This window comes from Buteo buteo, chromosome 1 (genome assembly GCF_964188355.1).
Source record: "Buteo buteo chromosome 1, bButBut1.hap1.1, whole genome shotgun sequence".
Lineage (NCBI taxonomy): Eukaryota > Metazoa > Chordata > Aves > Accipitriformes > Accipitridae > Buteo > Buteo buteo.
Genome location: NC_134171.1, coordinates 48,096,787 through 48,116,506, shown reverse-complemented (window position 1 = coordinate 48,116,506; position 19,720 = coordinate 48,096,787). Strand labels below are relative to the sequence as shown.

General features: G+C 37.0%; 1 protein-coding gene across 1 annotated transcript; it reads right to left on the bottom strand.

Moving 5' to 3' along the window:
* Positions 1-267: 267 nt before the first annotated feature.
* Positions 268-17,155, bottom strand: ASIC5 (acid sensing ion channel subunit family member 5). The gene is made up of 10 exons (XM_075028135.1): positions 16,980-17,155; positions 13,095-13,401; positions 10,946-11,177; positions 9,690-9,809; positions 8,546-8,695; positions 7,826-7,973; positions 6,260-6,316; positions 3,914-4,082; positions 1,078-1,169; positions 268-467 (listed from the first exon to the last, which is right to left on the bottom strand). The coding sequence occupies exons 1-10, from the start codon at positions 17,017-17,019 to the stop codon at positions 268-270; spliced, it is 1,515 nt and encodes a 504-aa protein (XP_074884236.1). The 5' UTR covers positions 17,020-17,155.
* Positions 17,156-19,720: the final 2,565 nt, after the last annotated feature.

Here is a 19,720-nt window from a genome sequence, read left to right as displayed (position 1 = left end):
ACTTGCTATGCTATTTTAAAAAATTAGAAATTCTTTAAAATAAAATTCTAGGTAAAGATTACATTTTTCTTTACATGAGAATGAAAGTGAGACTTTCCAAAGTTCACTCTTTAAAGTTATTTAGCACAGTTAAATAGTTCTAGGCATTAAAAGAAGCAGGAAGAATGAGTGCAGGGAAGGGAGCAATGTAAAATATTACTGTCTTCTTTGTATCTTAAAAAGGAAGGGAAGCTGCAGAAACAATTGGTTTTGTGCTTCTGCAAGCCACTAACATTCTTGTATTTCCTTCTTTTTTTCCTTGTGTGTTGGTTGGTTCTGGGATGGATTGTTCCATTGAGGCATTTCAGGAGCTTTCAATAGAAGAAAGATGCATATCCAACAGAAGTTAGTAAAAATATACTCAAGCAGTTCTATGATTGTAATCATACTGGCACCACAAAACAATCCAAGCTGGCCACCTACATCAGCTGTAATAGAAGGAAATAAACATATGTCATTCTAAGCACTTGGTTTAGTCTAGCAGGCAAACAAAACCCTGCTGGGTTCAAGTGTTAAATAAACTCAATATACATAATCCATCACTTCAAGAAAACAGAATTTATATTCTTAAGAATGTTTATGGGAGAAGACTAATGTGTTTCTTAAAATTCTAAATAAAGTAAGTCCAACACAACACATCCTACTGTGAAACAGATACTTAAAATATTTCCTACTTCTATGCCTTTTTAACCATTCTCTTGCTTCTCCTCCCATGTTCCCCCTCTCCCCTCCAAATCACGTAAACGTCACTATTCTTACAGTCCTGCGTGTGATATAGCCGTAAACTAGTGCCAAACTTAATTCTTACTCTCAATTGCTGTCCATACTGCAGTTTCTTTAATGGAATGACAGGACACAGTATCAAAAATGACCAGGAGGCAGACATGATTATTACCATTATAATAGAAAAGGTATTGCTTTTTGTTTCGAAGCCCACAAAGGCTATGACTCAGGAGGCAAGAAAATAATTTAAAAAAAAAGGTTTGTTTGTGTGGGTTTTTTTTTTATTTTTAGATTAATTATTAAACATTCACTTACCAAGCAACTCAGATATAGTCAAGGCCTTCTGCTGCTGTGTTATTTTGTAGCTCAGATCATGATATTTAATGTCAATACGCACAAGGTTTTGCCTAATGACAAATACATACAGTATTACTTGAGACAGTCAGGACTACTGTTTATTTTTACCAACATTTATCAGCATGGACAGAGTTCAGGGAGAGTGATGCTGTCTTTTAAAGAACAATTAGAAGAATGTTACCAAGGTTAGTTAGATGGCTGAAGAAAAAAGAAGTGTCCTAACAACAACAGTTATAACAGGATCTTATCAGAGGAGTAGATCTTCAGACTATGTTGAAAAAGTAGCTCTAGATCTGTAAAGTGAGATAGACTCGTACTTTTTAAGGGTCACAGAGATAAGCTTGAGTGGACGTGTCAAGCATCCTGACCTACAGCAGATACAGTGCTTGGAAGTGTAGTCTACCACTCTTGATTATGTGCAACTGCATATTTAAGGGTGCTTATTTCAATGAGCATGTTTGTGCAGAAGAACTCTTGTCCTACACTTGGATGTTGAGTTCTATCCTCTGCTAATAGCCTCGCTTACCTAATTATATTCTTGCCTGCGGCAAGAGCAGAAGAGTAGGTAAATCTCAGTTGGAGCAAGACCTGTGGAATGATTCAGTGTGAGTAAAGAGCTCATCTTTATGATATTGTGTCTACAGAAAGATTCTTCCTAATTCCTAAATAGAACATAAACATAATGGTTGTGGAATAAAACAGACACAAAAACTGATTGCACACTTAATGTTGTGACCTTAAAGAATAAAACCAGAGATTATTCTTCAGAAGTGTGAACAGCTACAGATTTTTGGGTTGACAGTGATAATGAGCTCATCAACAATATTCATGAAAATAAAGCATTTGCTATACAAAATAATCACTTCTATCTCTTTGGGTGATAATTCTAAAACTCAGGTAGCACTACTGAGTAATAAAAATAATCTCATTCTCATAGCTTCTATTAATAAGACTTCCTACTGTTGTCATGGAGTTGCTAGCAGAACTATCCAATAAATATTTAACTTTTCCCTTCCTACATCTTTAGAAATCAATAGATCTCTAAATTTTATAGTTCAGAATATGTACTTGTTAATATGTGGGCAGGATTCCTATTGGTTAAGGCTTGGTAACAGGGGAATGTTCTGTATTTTTGCTTGCTTAATTGAATAATTACTGGGTTGCACATTATATTTACAGACAATAAAATAATCAATAAAGATAAAACATCCTCAAAGGATTAATATATTTTGCATATAACAACAGGTTTAAATTTAATAATCTTCATTGAGGACAGACTTTTTAATAGTGCCTGTAGCCCTAGACAAGGGGTAATGGCTTTAAACTAAAAGTGGGTAGATTCAGACTAGATATAAGGAAGAAATTTTCTACAATGAGGGTGGTGAAACACTGGAAGAGGTTGCCCAGAGAAGTGGTAGATGCCCCATCCCTGGAAATGTTCAAGGTCAGGTTGGATGGGGCTCTGAGCAACCTGATCTAGTTGAAGATGTCCCTGCTCATTGCAGGGGGGTTGGTCTAAATAACCTTTAAAGGTCCCTTCCAACCCAAACTATTCTGTGATTCATATAGTTCCTGTTCACATGTAAACATATGCAAGCATTTGCAGACTGATGGCTTCAAGGGTAAGAAAACTGAAGTCACTGAAACAAAGAAATATTCATAGATATTTTATTAGCCAAATTTTCTACAGTTCTTTATAAACATATTTTGATGTTGTGGATACTACGAGTTCATGTAGCACACGTCTTAATACTTATTTGTACTGCTGACATCTACATCTGTAAGCAAAAGGCAATTCAATCTATAAATCATTCTGTGTTTTGATATACAATGCTTGTATTTGCAAGGAAATCTCGCATCAATTTATTACATTGAAAGAGTAAGGCACGTATGCTCTATTAAATCATAGGCATATATGAAACTTCTTCTGTGAATTTAAAAGTGTGCAGATTGTCAGCTCAGTGCTGCTACTGAGTGACACAGCTCTATGCATAACATAAGTTCTAACACCATTTCCTGGATAAAAGGTGTAGTCAATACTGTTGAGGCATGTTTTCACGCTAGAAGGTCCCTTCTTTTGGGTATAGACCTACTTTCTTCCGCTGTGTAGCTTTTTCAGTCACACAGAGTCATACTATTTCACTCTTCTGCTACCTCATGAGAATTAATATTGTACTGAGTATTTTCTAAATAACTTTTCTAATATAAATGGTATTAGTGAATTCTACTAACAATAGAAAAGATTATTAAACTTGTGACATTATTGCTACAATAAAACCTAGCTCTTCAGTGCTTATGAAGCTTCCTTTATGAATGGGGTGAGAGAAAGGAGAACACCTTTATATACTTTATATAGCATGCCTTTAAGTTGTTCATTGACTTCAGTTGTGGAAGTGTGAAGATTTGTCTTCTTTATTGGATGGATTGCTCACATAGACTGTGGATAGGTTTGATAACCCTGCCCTTTCTTTATGCTTAATTACAAAAGTGATCAGAAGACTTTGTTATAAGACATCAAGGACACAGAAGGCAATTAAGAACATCACTTGTTAACTGCAGCATCTATTTTATGTTATCCACAAGTCTTAGAAGTGTCTAAGTATATATATTATATGTATGAATATGTAGAAATCTTAACCAATTTAGTCTAAGAGTTTATTTTATCTCACAGACAACATTATTAATACCACACAAAATACCTTTCTAAAAGGGCATGTTTACATCATATGCTCTGTTAGCACACTTAAAAGTAATTGGTAATTTCTTTATCAGACAAGGTGTTAAGCATGATTACCTGACATATTCTGGGCTTTTCTTCAGTTTTGCAGAAAAGTATTTTATGGCTTTTTCTCCTCCAAAACTTGAATAGGTGATAGTGGTAGGATAATCCGTTTCTTCACATGGGGCAGGACAAGTGGAATTGTGGGTTCCTACTGTACATAATCCTTTTACCTCTATATCATCTGAAAGTTCAGGAGAAAGAATTTACAGAATATTTCTCAAAAAGGACACAACTTCTTTTAAAACTTAAAAAATTACTTTTAACTGACTTTGATAAATGTATGGTTTAGTTGTCCTGAAAAAAGCAGATGCTTACCAGTTTTGAAGGAACAAATAAGTATTTGTAACTGGCATTTGGGAAACTGGTGCACAGTAATAAGGGTTGAGATTTTTGGGGGTCACTTTTCCCAAGGAAATTCAGCACCTGTAAGTCCTTCTGCCTTCATTAGGGATTTATGTGCTTATTATTTCTCATCCACAGAGAAACAGTAGCACAACAGAAGACATTCCATGTTCTGTGCTAGCTTTCTAATTACATACTTAGGTATACAGTCCTTGGTCTTGATGCCTTTATAACTTAGGTATACAGTCCTTGGTCTTGATGCCTTTATAACTGCCTAGCTCATTCCACTGCACAGAAACAGCTTCTAGAGCAACGCCAACTGTAGTTTTCTATCATCTGATAACTACATAAAAATCTTGGTAAACGAAGTTCACTTTACCTTAAACCCTGCCTGCCATTTGATAATTGGGCTTAAGACAGCTAAGAGGTTTTAGGGATAGCTTTGTTTCTTCAAATACCAAAGAGAAGTCACAAAATTCTGCAGGTCTGGCTGCTCATGAAAGTGGGGAGCCATTCCTCTGACAAGGCTCTAACAGAAAGAAATCATTATAGAAATCTGGGAAAGCTGGAGAAAATTCATGTGGAAGAAAAATGGTAAAGCATAAACATTTCCTGAAGCATAAACCATCACCCAAAGCTGATGATCACTCCGAGATGAGTACCATAACCTCCTGCTTGTGGTGCTCTGTTTGTCCTGGTGTGGTGGTGGCCATGGTGTCTGTTCTGTCCGCGTGTCAGCTTTTTGCTTTTGCAAACTGCAGGGGAGGAGATATCTCAGTCTATTAGTTGATGATTTGAGGTACTCTCCAGGGACACTGGGGTTGTTGATTTATCAGTTCTGGATAGCTGGCCTTTAGAGTTCCTAAAATAAATGCTCTCACCAACGGTTGATCGGTCCCGCAGATACTGGATCAGTGTGCTGTCATTTGAGATTTTTTTTGTCGGATGTCTAATCTGTCCTGCACTGTAAAAGGAGACTTAGCACCTAACTTGGGGTCCTGGGGTCCAGACACCTACAAGCCAGGTTCACCATGTACAGTACTGTGATGCCAGTTCCTTCTGGGGTCCAGCTCTGAATCCTGTCCATCCTTGATAGGACTTAGGGATCATTTTTTTTATTGCTCAGTAGTTTCTTTGAAACTTGGTCACAGAATATCCATTAAGTAAAATAATATACTTATTTCCACCATGACAGGCTATCAAAGATCAGGATTATATAAGAATGTGAACTTAGTGGAATTGATTTCAAAAAAGCCATAGGAAAACCAGTCATTGTTCATAGTGGTAGATCTTGCCTGAATGTTGCACACACCTAATCAAACCAGAAAGAAACCCCTGCATAGCCCCCCCCCAAAACTTGTTAATCTACTTGGTATCTTAATCATCCATTCCTTTGGGAAGGGAGAGTCACATGACACAGCAGAAGCCAAAACAATTAAAAAGGAGGCTTTATAAAGTCTATGAGAAGTTACTTCTCAGATCACCATTTGCAGTATTTTCCAGAAAGTCTGTTGTAGCGACTTACAAATTTCATACCTACTGTGTGCAGATGATTTGCTTATGGAAATGAATTACATTTGGAGCACTTTGCAAATAAAGAATTCATTTTACTTTTCAAAAGATAAAACCTTAAAGTCCAGTGATTTTGAATTATATTTTCTATCAGTCAGCAAACCTGTTATTACTGTGCTGTTCACTTTTCTGTCACAAACAAAAATAATACAGCATTGGAGCTAGAAGGATGATAACATGAATATGCGAAAATGCAAGCCAGAGGTCTGATAACTGAAAACAGATTAATTGAACATTCTTCCATTTTAAACCATTTCTGATTACTAGAATGATTCTTATTGTTTTTTTTAATTGGCATCTATTTAATGCTCTGTCTGGTCTCTAGTTTCAGAATATTAAATGAACTGGGTTTTACTCTCAGTACTACTTTCAGTATTTTGTTTTAATTGATAGATGTTGTCTACTATTTGGAATTGGATTAGAAAATATGAAGTTATTACTTACAGACTGCCGGGTAAACACAATTGTAAAACTTCAGCAAATCACATTCTGTTCCATTTCCTTAAAAATAAACAACAAACTTTAGGAACGTCAACTAACAATCTAACTCTTAGCTCTATTTGTACTAAACTGAAATGTAATGTCCTCAAAGCCTGCTCACCACTTCATGTTTATCGTTATGCAACTGAGAAATCAATTTGGTTGCGCACAGTGCTGTTACCAACACCAAAAGGCATACACAGTGTAAAGAGACCACAGACCAAGCTAGATGTTTGCAGCAAACATCTTTATTATGTGTGCCAGCCAGAACTGCCTTTAAGCTTGTGGCTTACTCTTTGTATTAGCTTGCTAAACCAGGAATTTCTAATTTTCCTACTGGAAAAGAAAAAACAAAGTAGGGTAGATAGGATATATGATTACACCCCATGTGTTTCAGCAAAAGTTTTGAACTTCATGCAAAAATTGTTTGGAGACCTAAGTGATAAGATAGCACCCTGAGCTAACAGCAAAATTTTTAGATTTCAGGTCGTCTCAGTTTCACCCCGATTTTTTCCCTGGCATGGAAATACTACTTAGCAGTTTAGCACACAGTTAAAGAAGGTATTACCCTCCTTTATCTAACTGCCACTGTATAAAGCTCTCACCCTGGGTATTGGAGACCTAGACTTAATTTCTTTCTCAAACCCCTTTCCATGAGAGTTTCCAGGAGATTGCCAACCTCCTTTCCAAGAGGCTGTCAAACAAATAGGCTAAAGATTACTCATTAATGGATCCCCCTTAGTAAAAACATTCTACCTTGCTTGGGGATATTTAAAAATACATTGAGTCAGAAAGTGCAGGCATGACAGTGGCTTTCTTGCCCACTGATTGTGAAAAAAGAGCTATGAAAGCAGAGATTTGTGTTCCAGCTCTTGCTTCAGAAAGAGGTGATAGTATAATCATTACTTTTAATGCCGAAAAGGTGGGAGGGAGGAGACTGATCAGGGCTCAGTGTTACTGCTTTACATTTCTAGAGTGATTAAGAAGCCTGGATTCTTGAAGGGAGTATTACAGCATACACCTATACCCTGCATTTTGGGCTAATTAGCTGGCTCCATGCAGCCTTTTGGCTTTTGCAGAGCTGTCTTCTGGTGCCAGACTCTTTCCATGGTTCATGTGGGGAACTCGGTTTCTGTCTTCAAACAAACAGTTCTGCTGCAGTTGCTAAACACATGCAAAGCAGGTTTTCAATGGTACATGTGAAAATCTATGACTTCTTATGGATTTAGTTCCAGCTCTTTAGGAAGTCAGGTTGAATACTATAGACTTGTCTCCCAGCCCTGAGGCATAATCTTTTCTGTCAAGTTTTTTGGTCTATATCCTAAGAATAGCCAGTGACCCCATGCTAGGTCTAGAGCTCACCAAATATCTTGCTTGTTTTCTCTGAATTAAAAAAAAAAAGACAAATTTATATAATTTTAATTAATCCCAGCTGTAGATATCCCTCAAGCATGTGCCCCATCTCCTTTGCTGTTCAATAGCAGGTGAGGTCTCCTAGCAAGATGATCAGTGTATGGTATGGTGATATACCTGGAAGAATGAATGGCAAACAGCCACACCGGTCCTGTATGTACCGGGCTTTGCATTCCTGCAAACATCCATTAATACTATAAATCTTGTGGTACTGAAGCTTTATATCGGGCTTGCACTCTCCCCACGGGTATTCTTGGATAATTGACTGTAGGGTAATAATAACAGAAGATACAGGGTTTTTGTCTCTGTTTTAAATTTCCGTATTATTTTCTCACATTTTAAAGTGCTGAAGGAAGCCTGTTGAAGACATAAACGGTAACATTGTGATTTAATTGGAAGGAATTACAGTTTGTGCTTTTGGGATTATAAAATTATCTCCTCTCTCTCACAGTAAAAGTAGAACCTGATCAGACAGCCTGGTACAGAAGGGTAGTCCACTCCACTTGGATTCCACTCGGAATCCGAGACAACCTTAATGGTAACAGATTGTGTTGACAGGGCAATGCTGTGGTATCCTTGTACCATTATATGTCAGTGACACTGTAAGATATTAGGAAAGAAAGGCTAACTTTAATAGATACAGATTATGAAGACCAATCACATTCCCCCCTCAAATAGCAGTAATTGTGTTTGTGTCTGGAGGAAATGTTATTTTTAGGAATCACTTTTGCATCATAAATATTTTCACTTCCAAAATGTCTAATTCATTGTCACCCTTCAGAAGAGAATTAGAGACAGTAAAGACCAATATTTCCACTTGACGGACAAAGTCCTTACCTTCAGCTGACGGATTGAGACCTGTGCATGCATGCCAACCGGTGTTAATAAACCTAAACCATCAAAGCGAGGAAGCTCTTTGGGTGAATGGATAACAAAAGTTATACCAGCATCAGTATAACCAAGAGCAGGTTCATCAGTGAATTTTTCCTGATACAAAAAAAATTATTTAAAATAGTTTTGGATATGCTTACCATCTGAAGCTTTAGCTATATTTGAAATGGTACTATGCTTTTTTATTTGGTCTTGTATCTCTAGTCACATTTTTGGCAATTTACAGGAAAGTATAGAAGCAAACTGACTTGAATTTCCTTTGTTGATTACCTCTGTGGGTTTCCTTCCAGTTACTATAAACATTGAGGATTTTTATTCCTTCTGCCATCTGCCAATTTCAAAAGCAAGAAGGCATAGATGAACATTTACTCATAACTTGGATATTCGTTCCTTTTACTTGCAACTACACATCACATTTCAGCAAACTTTCCATTACTCTCTCCTGTCACTCCTGTCTCGTAATTCCTACAGAACAAAAGTGAATTTCTAAGTCATTTATGTAATTTATCTCTCTAGATTTTAGTTTCCTTCCCTGATCTCACAAGGTGATATTCCCTGAGTTTTCTGGGGTTTGCTGGTCACAGACGATTCTAATAAGGTCAGAGACTATTCACAGTGTGAAGACCAGATCTTAGCTGGCACTAAGCACTTACAGCTGCTGCTGCTGCAACTAGAATTCAGTACTACTTAGAAATTGGCACCATATGACCTTCCCTACTGGGCCTTTTATTAAAATGAAATGGTGTTATCCCAAAGTGCTTGTATAAAATTAAATTACTGCTCTGATGATGTGTTTCAACTGTAAGTGAACTGTGTATATGTACATATATATGCTTACTCGCAACTTTCAGAACCACTTAGTGGGGGACAGAGTCAAAAATAATTCTGACTTTTTAAATCTATTAGATCTTTCCTTTAAAATGCCCTCTCACTCAGAAATAGTCTTGATGCAGAATTTTGTGCATGAAATTCTGAAGGTCTGTGTAAAACCAACCAAATAAAAACCTGAACCAAACCCAAACCCAAACACCTCTACTCATCTATAAGTTATTACATGGTTTGTTGTTCATAATCATTAGGATAGCTGTACCTGTTGGACATCAAAAAGCAAATGTAAGCCTCTTCCAGACAAACTCACTCTTCTTGCTGGAAGATCATTGTAATTAAAAGTAAAGCAGTTTCCGTATTCAGTGAAAACATGTTCAAAATCCTTCAATAAAGGAAAATAGGGAAAAGTAAAATGAAAGAAAGGTCACCTGAGGTTTCCTTAGTGAATTACAATGCAAAAGATGGACTACTGGGGTTGTTGTTGGTTTTGGTCTTCTTTTTCTCCCAAAGGCAGTGCTAAATATTACAATCAGAAAAGTGGGAATTGATGGAAATATTCAAAAGGATTTCATCCCTTTCTATAGAAAATGAAGTTTAAAGGAGAAATTTCACATTGTTTATTAATACCTATGAGCTGCTTAGAATCATTTAATGAGGTCACCTTGTTTTTCTATACCTGCTATATTATATAGAAATTATTTTTTCAAAACCAACTTGTTTAATTTTTTCAGTAGATGTTTAGTGATGGCTGTTTCAAAACTAAATGTCATGTTACATATGAAAGGACAGAATTTGCATTTTTTCCCAAAGCCACCTCATCATTTAATATGACTTCATCTCATTGCTTTAGTTTTAGTTATTAGCACTAGCGTCTTTCAGTTAAGAGAACTCTCCAATGCCTAATTTTAGAAGCTACACCATATCTAAAGGTTAGATTAATCTGAAAGAATACAGGCCTGACTTTTCTGTTCACATTTTCTATTTAAGTTGGGAATTGCTCTATGGAAGAATTGACATAAAAATGGGATGATCATATTCTTTATCTGTTGTCCGAAATTCCTGAAGATGGGCTATTTTCACCTCATTATGTAAAATTCCTGTGGACTCTGCATATAGTTAGCCTCGCTGTCTATATTCTTGACCTCAAGAACACAACTACGCAATCACATAATACAAAAAACCTCCTTTCAAGCTGACCTTCGTTACAGGCCATTTATGGAAAAGGTTGTTAGATACAGCTTTCAAAGGCTGCTGTCTGTGCAGAAATGGCACTAGACAGAGAGCAATTTAGACTGAAATCCCATTTTACAGCTCAGGGAGTCCAGCAGGCTGTCTCTGCAGTCAGTGGGAGAATTGGGGTCCTCAGGGTGATTTAGAGCAGGACTTTTTTTCTCCATTGGCTGACTGTAAAGGGAAAACAAGGGGAGCAGCTGGCAAAACTAGATGTCTCAAGCTGAGTGGTAAGAATACATCCCCTTCCCTTCCCTGCTACTGTTTTAGTAGAATAAACATATTTACCTGTGGGTAACATGGCTTTCCAAAAAAATCGCATTCTAGCAATGTGCTGCTGTTCAGATAAAACCCATTTTTTCTTGTAAACTCTTTGATGCTGAACTTCTGGTTTCCAAGAAGGAAATCATTTAGCTCTTGGGTATATTTATCTTCCATAGAAAATTTTTGGAAAACTCCAGACACAATGTTCCAAATTAAAAAAATTATTCTGAGGTTGTTTACTGCATGAGCTTGAAACCTGTCAGCAGAAAGGAGAAAGAATTGCTTGGAGTTCTGCAGAGTTATAGGACTGATGTCAAGGCTCTTCTTGCCAAAACTGTGACATGATTTGTTGTCTGCTTGTAAACAATAAGTGGTTCTTGCCCACCACATTGCACTTTGATCTCTACAACATGAATAAACAATATGGTCTCCATTTCTAGGAGGGTATTTTCCATATCTGAAAACAGAAAATGGATGCCTTCCCATGGCTATTCTGGTCAGTCATACTGGAAACATTTCTGTTGTGTGTGGTTGTTTATTAAAAACCAAAAAACCCAAGTAGATTAGCCTTCTGCATAAGCTGATAACCAGATTTGTAGAACTGATGACAAGCTGAACAATTGTATTTACTTGTGGGAAACTAGCTGGGAGGAGCTCTTCCTTTCAAAAAAGCTGTCTTCCATAATTTAGAAAATTTATTTCTGAGTGCATTTGCAGTAATCTCATATACCTGCTTTACTAAGGCACTACACCCCAGTGTAGAGACAGTCTACCTTCCCATGAGCTCTGTGGCTGGTGACACAGTAGTATAAACCAAGGCTGATCCTTACTCCTAGAATCCACTTGAAAAATCTCAGAAACATGATGAGGTGTGGGAGGTGCTTTCCTGATGTACACCTTTGAAGTCCTTTATTGAAGGAAAGTAAGGGTTTACAGAACAGCTATAAGTTTGAAAAGAGAACAAACACAAATGAAACTTCAATACCATGTTCTTTAGAATTGCCATTTTATATAATACTATTTTTAAAAATGTAGCAATGTATTTGTGTAGTAGATCTTAATGTCCCCGCTTAAGGAAGATTGGTAGGAACACCTCTTCACAATTGAATTTCAGTCAAAAAATAAAGACAAAGGTAGATCTGCCCCTCTCTGTCCTGCCAACAAAAAAAAATGGTTACTGAAAACAGGAGGGAAGTATAAGCACAGCATGAACAACAGATGGATGTGGCAGCAAACTGTCACTTAGGCAGACAACTGCCATGCTCAGTAGCTGACTACTTACAATGTGCTGCCACTATAGTTACAAGAAGTGAGGCATTTTTATAACAGACAGCCCACTGTAATCCAGAGGGACTTCTCTCCACAGTGCCTGTTGTCCACTATAACCCTGGATGGCTTTATGCAGGGCAATGGGAAGGAGGCAGAACAGGTCCAGATATTTGAGACTTGGACTTCTGGCTGATTCTGCCAGGAAAAGGTAGAAGACAAGAAAACTTACAATTCTTGAGGAAACAATGTGAGTAAAGTTTTCATATTTCTAAAACTGTTCCTACGTTACATATTTGCTCTAAAAATCAGGCCATAGGTTTATTACATTGTTTCCAAAGTGGCTGCATCTAAATCTTGGCCATTATCTTCAAATGTAAAAATCTGTAGTGAAGTTCTTGCTTAGGTACATGACTTCCAGACAAATCAAATGCTTCCCTCCTGCAAATCCCACTGACATCAGCTGGACTCATAAAGGCTGAGCACCTCTGAAAAAAAAAAGTATCTACTTTGCCTAAGATTTCTACATTCGTATGAGGTTCCTACTTGAATCCCTCTATTTGCAAATCTTGTCTTTTATTTTTAACTTGGATGTGACTGTCCCTTAGTTACACTGTAGAAGCAACTCTCATACATAGAGGTTTTTCTGCTCCAACTTATGTTTTGAAACTTAAAAATCTGTAGTGCAATTGTTCATTTGAAGGAGGGGGAAGATTAAAAAAGACAACCTCCCTTCCTTGATTCTTGTATTTTCATTTAAATCTCATGTGGTAGCGTGGAACACAGGCACCTCAGAGCCATATTTTCCTTGTTTTATGTGATTTGTTCAAGCAAGTTGTGGAACCTGACTGCTTTCAGATAAAGAGGTGTTGTCTCTCAAAAGCAAAACAACAAAAATAACTTTTACCTGTTCAAGTTGCAAAAAGTCACAGCAGGGAATTTGACATTTTCCACATACTGAACTACCACTGTAGTTGTGGTCGGCCAGCTGAAGTAGTAGGTGAAGCGACTGTAGATTTGCCAAATAACAATGGCAAGACAGCCTGCGACTACTAGCAGCCACAGCACTTTGCGAGTCTTGCTCTGTGTTTGAACGATATTATGCACTCCATGAAATGAAGTGGATGAGGCAAACTCCTGATGATACTTCCTTCTGTCTTCCAAATGTGGCAGCAGTTTCTTTATTAAGTACAATCGTATCTTTTCCAATATTCCTTAATATGGAACGAAGTAAAAACACATTTTTAAAATTAGCATTTAAATGGCACTTAAGAAAGGAAACCATGTAATTTTGGTATTGGAAAGCAGCTGTAAAATTTCTTTTTAATTGTAAATTCTCTCTTTAAGTAGTGAACTTGCTTCTGAGGATGGAAAAGTTGTGTGCTAAGAGATGAGCTCAGTGCTTCCTGAGAACAGACTGTATCTTGCAAGATTTTAAGCATGCAAAATTATAAGCACCTTAATATAAACTGGTAGTCCACTTCTGTCGAAAAGATTGGATTTTGACATACCTCAGTGATCTAAATCCACAGGTTGCTGTGAACCTATGGTAAAAATCTGATTTTTACAGTAACATCCCATTAAAGGTCTGGTCCTTCATATTTACTCTGAGAAATAAGGTAAAAAGGGAATGATATGAAAGGGAATTTCACTCTTTCACTATTAAAAGTTTCTGGGTAAAACTTGAAAGTTTAAGGTCCAAAAGGAAATCTACTTTTTTTTTTTTTAGGTTTGTACTTGTCTGATTCCATAACTTTGAAACAGTAACGGTTTTAGTTTTCATTTACCCCATGTTTTCTACAAACTGATGTTAAAAAACCCAAACCAGACCAAAATATTTTTTAATCCAAGTTTAAGAGCTATACAGTAATGAATATAATCAATACCTGGAAATGTAGTAATTTTCTTATGCTTGCTGCTGAGTGATCTTTTGGGCATGGATTTGAAGAGAATGTTCTCTCTCAAAACATCCAAATGAGGGAAACTTAATGAGACCTTTCCTGTGTCTAGTCATAATTGGACCAGTCTCTTTGCAAAGTGCTTCATTTACTGATTGTTATCAACTACTTTACTCTGTCATTAAGAAAGTCCGTAAGAACAGTAAATCAAAGAAAGTTTGTGAGACAATAATAATAATAATAATCTGAAAATATATTATATAGATCAGTGTTTAACAGCAATTAAATGCTTCTCTAATTCCATTTTTTAACCAAAAAAATAGATTTAATAGTGTGGCATGCATGGTAGGAAGAGAATATACCCTTTATAAGACTGATTAACTTGAGGCCATTACAGTCGGGCAAAGGAACAAAGGGATGTAAGAGTCATCTGCCAAAGCTCTCGTGACCACATCAGCACTCTGGGATGTTGCTTTGGTCTCTGCACAGTCTCTTGACTGTGATAATGAAATCCCAGATGGTGCTGGATTTCAAAGTGTTTCTGAAGGGAAAGAATTTTCTTTATGTTGTTCTTTAAAGAAGATCTATGTAAGAACTTTGATTAATACTGGTTTAATTTACTCTGACCCCTTTTTATCATCAAACAGTTTTCTGCTGGAAAACTATTCAAAAGTTTCTCCCCTAGCTCTAGTGACTATTGGATCTCATTGCAAAGCTGTTCAGCCACACGCGCGTTTGTACATCACACCGGAATGGAGTGGATTTCTGGTTTTGCTGTAGGCTTCTTTCTCACCGGCGCGTGTGCAGTGGGACAAGCACTCTGCGTGCTCCCCGAGTAACAGCAGAACAAAGTACGTTCCTAGCATGTGTCTGCATCTGCTGCCCGTAGACTCCAACAAGAGACCACAAGCAGGTCAGATCCTTTCTCCAGGGAAAGCGCTGTGTATGTTTATTCCTCCTATACATACTGTGCTAGGTAAGAGAATGATAGCATATCCCTACATAAAAGTCCATTGCCACCAAAACCCACTAGTTAGTTTAATCAGCAGAAGTGTAACTTAGAAGCTATGCAAATATGTAACTGAACTGTACTTCAGCTCTTGGGTATAGCTACTACAGTAAATATACATATTGTTTTATCTGATAGCGAAAGTTTTGCTGTTAATGCATAAGATTATCTAATATTATACCACTGCTTTCATTGCTGTCTTTCACCAGAAGAATTAGCACTACTATATAAGTATCTTTAAGAATCCTTACTCTACTTTCAGATTTCATTAGAAAATGCTATAATTAAAAAAAGAAAGAAAGAAAGAAAGAAAAAAGATTGTTAACTACTCTATGTAGGGTCAAGTGGTAATTTTCTGGTATGAAGTTTCTCACATGGTGGATTAGAAAATAATATGAAATGTGTAAGTCGCGAGTAGACATTTATTTTGGGATTTGGTCTGTTTATGAGGAATAGGTACCTTCCAGTGATATATCATTAATAATAGAATGGTTATTCCAGGTCCCAGTTAATGAACAGTATACCACAATAACAGGTGGGTGTGAGGTTATAAATGATTAACCCTTCAATCCTATGCTGTGCAAAATTTAGGCTGTGTGTATCTGGATTAAGGTTGTGTAATCAACACAGCTGAACTAGCTGTAAGTGAGTTAGAATATCCAAGCTGCTGCTAGATAGACAGTAAGGTCTTCCAAGGCCTTAGACATATTAGACAATAAGGTCTTGAGAGTCCTTTGTTCTTTTAGTAGCAATAAAAAGTACATTTAATGTAGGCAGTACAATAAAAAATATTGTCAAAGATGTGAGTAAAACCAATATTTATAGAAGATCCAAAGAGTAGAGGATGGATAAGTAAAAAAGAAGGGAGGTAACTAAATGAGAGGAATCCAGGTCCAGGAGCAAACCACATATTTGGAGCCAAATATAGAACATGCATGTAAAAACTAGTAAGGTAGTTCATACGTTCATGATGGGCTGCAGTTCCTTTGCCCCAGGAAACACTGATTACTGGAGAAGCCCCAAGAACCATCACGGTTAGTCAGATAAACCTGATTTTCCAGTCACTGTTGTTCAAGAAGAAATTACTTCCCTGCATGTATAACCAGGGATACATGGCCAGGGTCATACTATTACGAGCTTGTATAAAAACCTCAGAAATTCACGGTATCTTTAATGTTAACACTATAAATTGAATGTAAAGAGGTTTTTTATCTTCAGTTAGCAGGTAATTGGTGACAGTCTATAACTACTTGTATAGGGAACTGATAGGTAATAGTAATAGGCTCTTTGATCTAGTGGGGAAAAAAAAAGTAACAGGACCCAGTGGGAAGAACTGGAAGCCAAGCTCTTGCACAGCAGAAATAAGGTACAAAATTTTTATTTTTGTATTCCCAATGTTTAATTGGGATTGGATTTTCATTAATGAACATATTAAAAAAGAATGGCTTTTAAAAGGGTAGCTCATCTTCAGAGCCCTTACCTGGAAGGAATTATTTCAGGAAGGTTATATGTGGTCTCTGTGCAATGGTTAGTTAGTCTAGATAGATTTGTGATTTCCTCTTTGCCTTAATCTAAAAATCATTAAAGTACAGTATCATTCAGAGAAGTAATTGCCTAGTTAAAACTGTGTTAGCTTTATTCTGAATGCATAAAGGACCAATAGCTAGAGACTTTTCCTCACTCCTTAAGTGTACGGGGTTTTTTCTACAAGTTTTTTCATCTCTCCCATCTTCTTTATATCTTGAAAACATACACTACTGCTATTTTAGACAAGGTTACAAGAGAAAGGAGACAGATTTTCTCATTTTGGTTGTCAGTCCTGAAAAAAACTACCAAAATGTAACAAAGCTCTGAGTAAAGCACTGTAATGTGTCTAGTCACATACCTTTAACATCCGATTGAATGAATCTTCCATGCTGGTCCATGAGGCTGTGCTTATTTCAGAAAGGAAGGAATGGATAACAAGTTGCCTTATCACTGTGATCATTGCTAGGTAATGGCTTTTATAGAAAACCAAATGGGAGGTGATACTTGATGACACATAACACTGGGCAATTTACCTGCCAGGGTTGCTATGTTTTGCCTTTAAATAACAAGGTCTGCAATGTAAGAGAGACGATTATTTTTATAACAGGATCATATATATTTCAAGTACATATTATACTAATAATAGGACAAATGCAGGCTTGTGTGATGCATCACCTTGCAAATTTCTTTCATATTTTTCCTTTTATTTTAGAAAGACCAATTATCTTCACTAAAATACTGAGCTGTTCAGAACTGAATAGATTCTCTTTAAGTAGACAAGGAGCCCTTCCTGCTCTGGAGGGCAATAAATGTCTGCCACTAGTTTCCCACCAGCAGCAGGATGCAGTTCATCCACCCTTTGAATAGATGTCTTCATAACCAGCTCCAGATTTTGTGTTCTCTTGGGCTTTAGCAAAAATGAGTTGTTATTCCTGAGAACTAACCCTGTGGGTGAGGATGAAAATGCATGCAGAGTCAATCGTTCCAGTAACTCCTTATGAAAAAGGACAGAGACCGCTTTTGTGTTAGATGTGTGGTATGATCTTGTTTGAAATTTGTTTCAAAGAAAGAACTGAGCATTGCATAAAAGGCAATAAAAAATACTAGAAAATTCAGACCTGAGATGTGCTTGATTAATGCTTTAGGAAATAATAAAAAAGAAAACCCTCCACGTTCCCTCTCTGATCTGCAAGTGCTGGGAATGGCTGCTGCTGTGTCTTTCATTCACTCTCTTGGTTATGGTCCATTTGATTGCCCACAGTGTTCTTGGGTTATCAGGTGTATTAGCTTGGCCCCTCAGTGCCTTACTGTCTAGTTGTTTGCCGACTGTTTTCTGGCCGTGTTGTTCAAGCTACGAGCTGCAAGGTAAAGCACTGAACTCCATTTAGTCAGTCCTGTGTGACAAGCAGAAGATTTCTGTACTCAGCTTCTTGGAAATCCCAGCTCTGTTTGTCACTTTTGCCTCACCAACAAGGCTCTCTGCCAGTGCCAGCTTTGCACAGCACTTGTGTTCACTCAGGCAGTGAAGTGCTCAACAGTAAACTGTTTTTCAACATCTGTATGTAACTCAACCACATCTAACACGCTGCCGAGTAGATATTTGAGGAGTCCTATTAATGCAAACCACTCTAATTCAGAGAACCGAGACAACACCTCTTGCTCGAGCTGCTTGGGTTAAAGCACATTATGTCAGTCTTTTATACTGCTATGTGCATATGATTAAGAAGTACAAACTCTAAGTTGCCCTCTACACAGCAAATACAATTCATCTTAGTATGTTTTTTAAAAACAATTCGGTGAGTTGATGTCTTACAAAGAGCCTTTATGCTTATGTAATACTTTAGACAAATATGGCTTGTGTTCTCTGGTTGTGTTTTACAAAAGAAATTAATTTTGAAAATTTTCTTTCTTTTATGGTCGTTTTACATTAATTCTTAAACAAACACTAGGGGGCGAAGACCAACCATCTTGTATTTGTTCATCTTTCCCAAATGGCTTGCACAAACAGCTTTCAGATTATAAATTGGTCACAGGCAGCATGGTTTGTCCGCTCACTCCTTGCAGTGTGTATCTGGTTATTGAAACAGCACATTCCCTAATACTTAATGAAGTAAAGGTTCGGAAAACCAACCGATGACAGAGGTGGTCACGATTTTTTGTATTCATACATATTGTAAATTTTGTACTCAAAATGTTACTTGAAGTCAGTCCTCAGTGCTGTTCAGGTCTTCTTTTATGGTGTTAAATTTAGAAAAAACGCTGCAGCCAGCATAACTACCTAGCTATTTGCTGAGACAAATAGATAATGTGTTTCTGATAAAGTTATTTCTTTATAACCTAGTTGCAGCAACATCTTGTAGGAATTCTTAGGGGCTGCTGAGAGAAAATACACATATACGCGTGCACAAATATGTATTCAGTGCATATTTAACTTTCATTGGACAATTATTTTCTTCCCAGAAATGTCAGTGTTTCCTTCCAACTTGTTTCTTTGCATAAGGCTCTGTAAGTGCTTTATTGACGTTAATGCTTCTTCTAATAATTTGCTGAGCTGTCTTTTTTAATAGAAGCATCTCAAATATTATCTCCTTTTAAGACAGCACAAGTAATGTATCTGCTGATATAGCAGACTGCAAACACTTATAGTCAGTTCATACAAAAAATATTAGCAAAAAAGGTAAAACAGAGCAGGAAAAAAAAGGAAGTGATCACCATCTGGACTGTTATAATGTATTGTCATTGCCATTTCATGGCAAATGCTGCGATATGTGGAAAATGGTAACTAATTATATACACAAACATCTGTCTTGCTCCTTACTTCAAAGCAGGTATGCCAGTGGATTCAGCAATGTGGGGTGGGGGGCTGCAGAAGAAGGGGCTCAAAGAGAGCTTGAGGACTCATTGGATCTGTCTCAGCATTGAGGCAGAATCAGCTATGACTGGAGAAATTATAAGCTCTCATCAATGTTTTCTAGTGCTCTATAGATACTAGAAATTTCTCTATTATTTGTTTTCTGATGTCTGTATTATCTTGCCATAATTTCTACATCAAACATTCATTGTTCTTGCCATTCTCTTCTGAGCCCTTTCCAAGTGGTT

Bases quoted from the DNA above. Each gene is read 5' to 3' on its own strand.
- ASIC5 (XM_075028135.1), bottom strand. From the start codon at position 17,019: ATGGACCAGCATGGAAGATTCATTCAATCGGATGTTAAAG. The intron at 11,178-13,094 runs GTAAAAGTTATT...TTCTGCTGACAG, and splicing joins ACTTTTTGCAACTTGAACAG to GTTTCAAGCTCATGCAGTAA. The intron at 9,810-10,945 runs GTAAATATGTTT...CCTTTATTGAAG, and splicing joins GAAAGCCATGTTACCCACAG to GATTTTGAACATGTTTTCAC.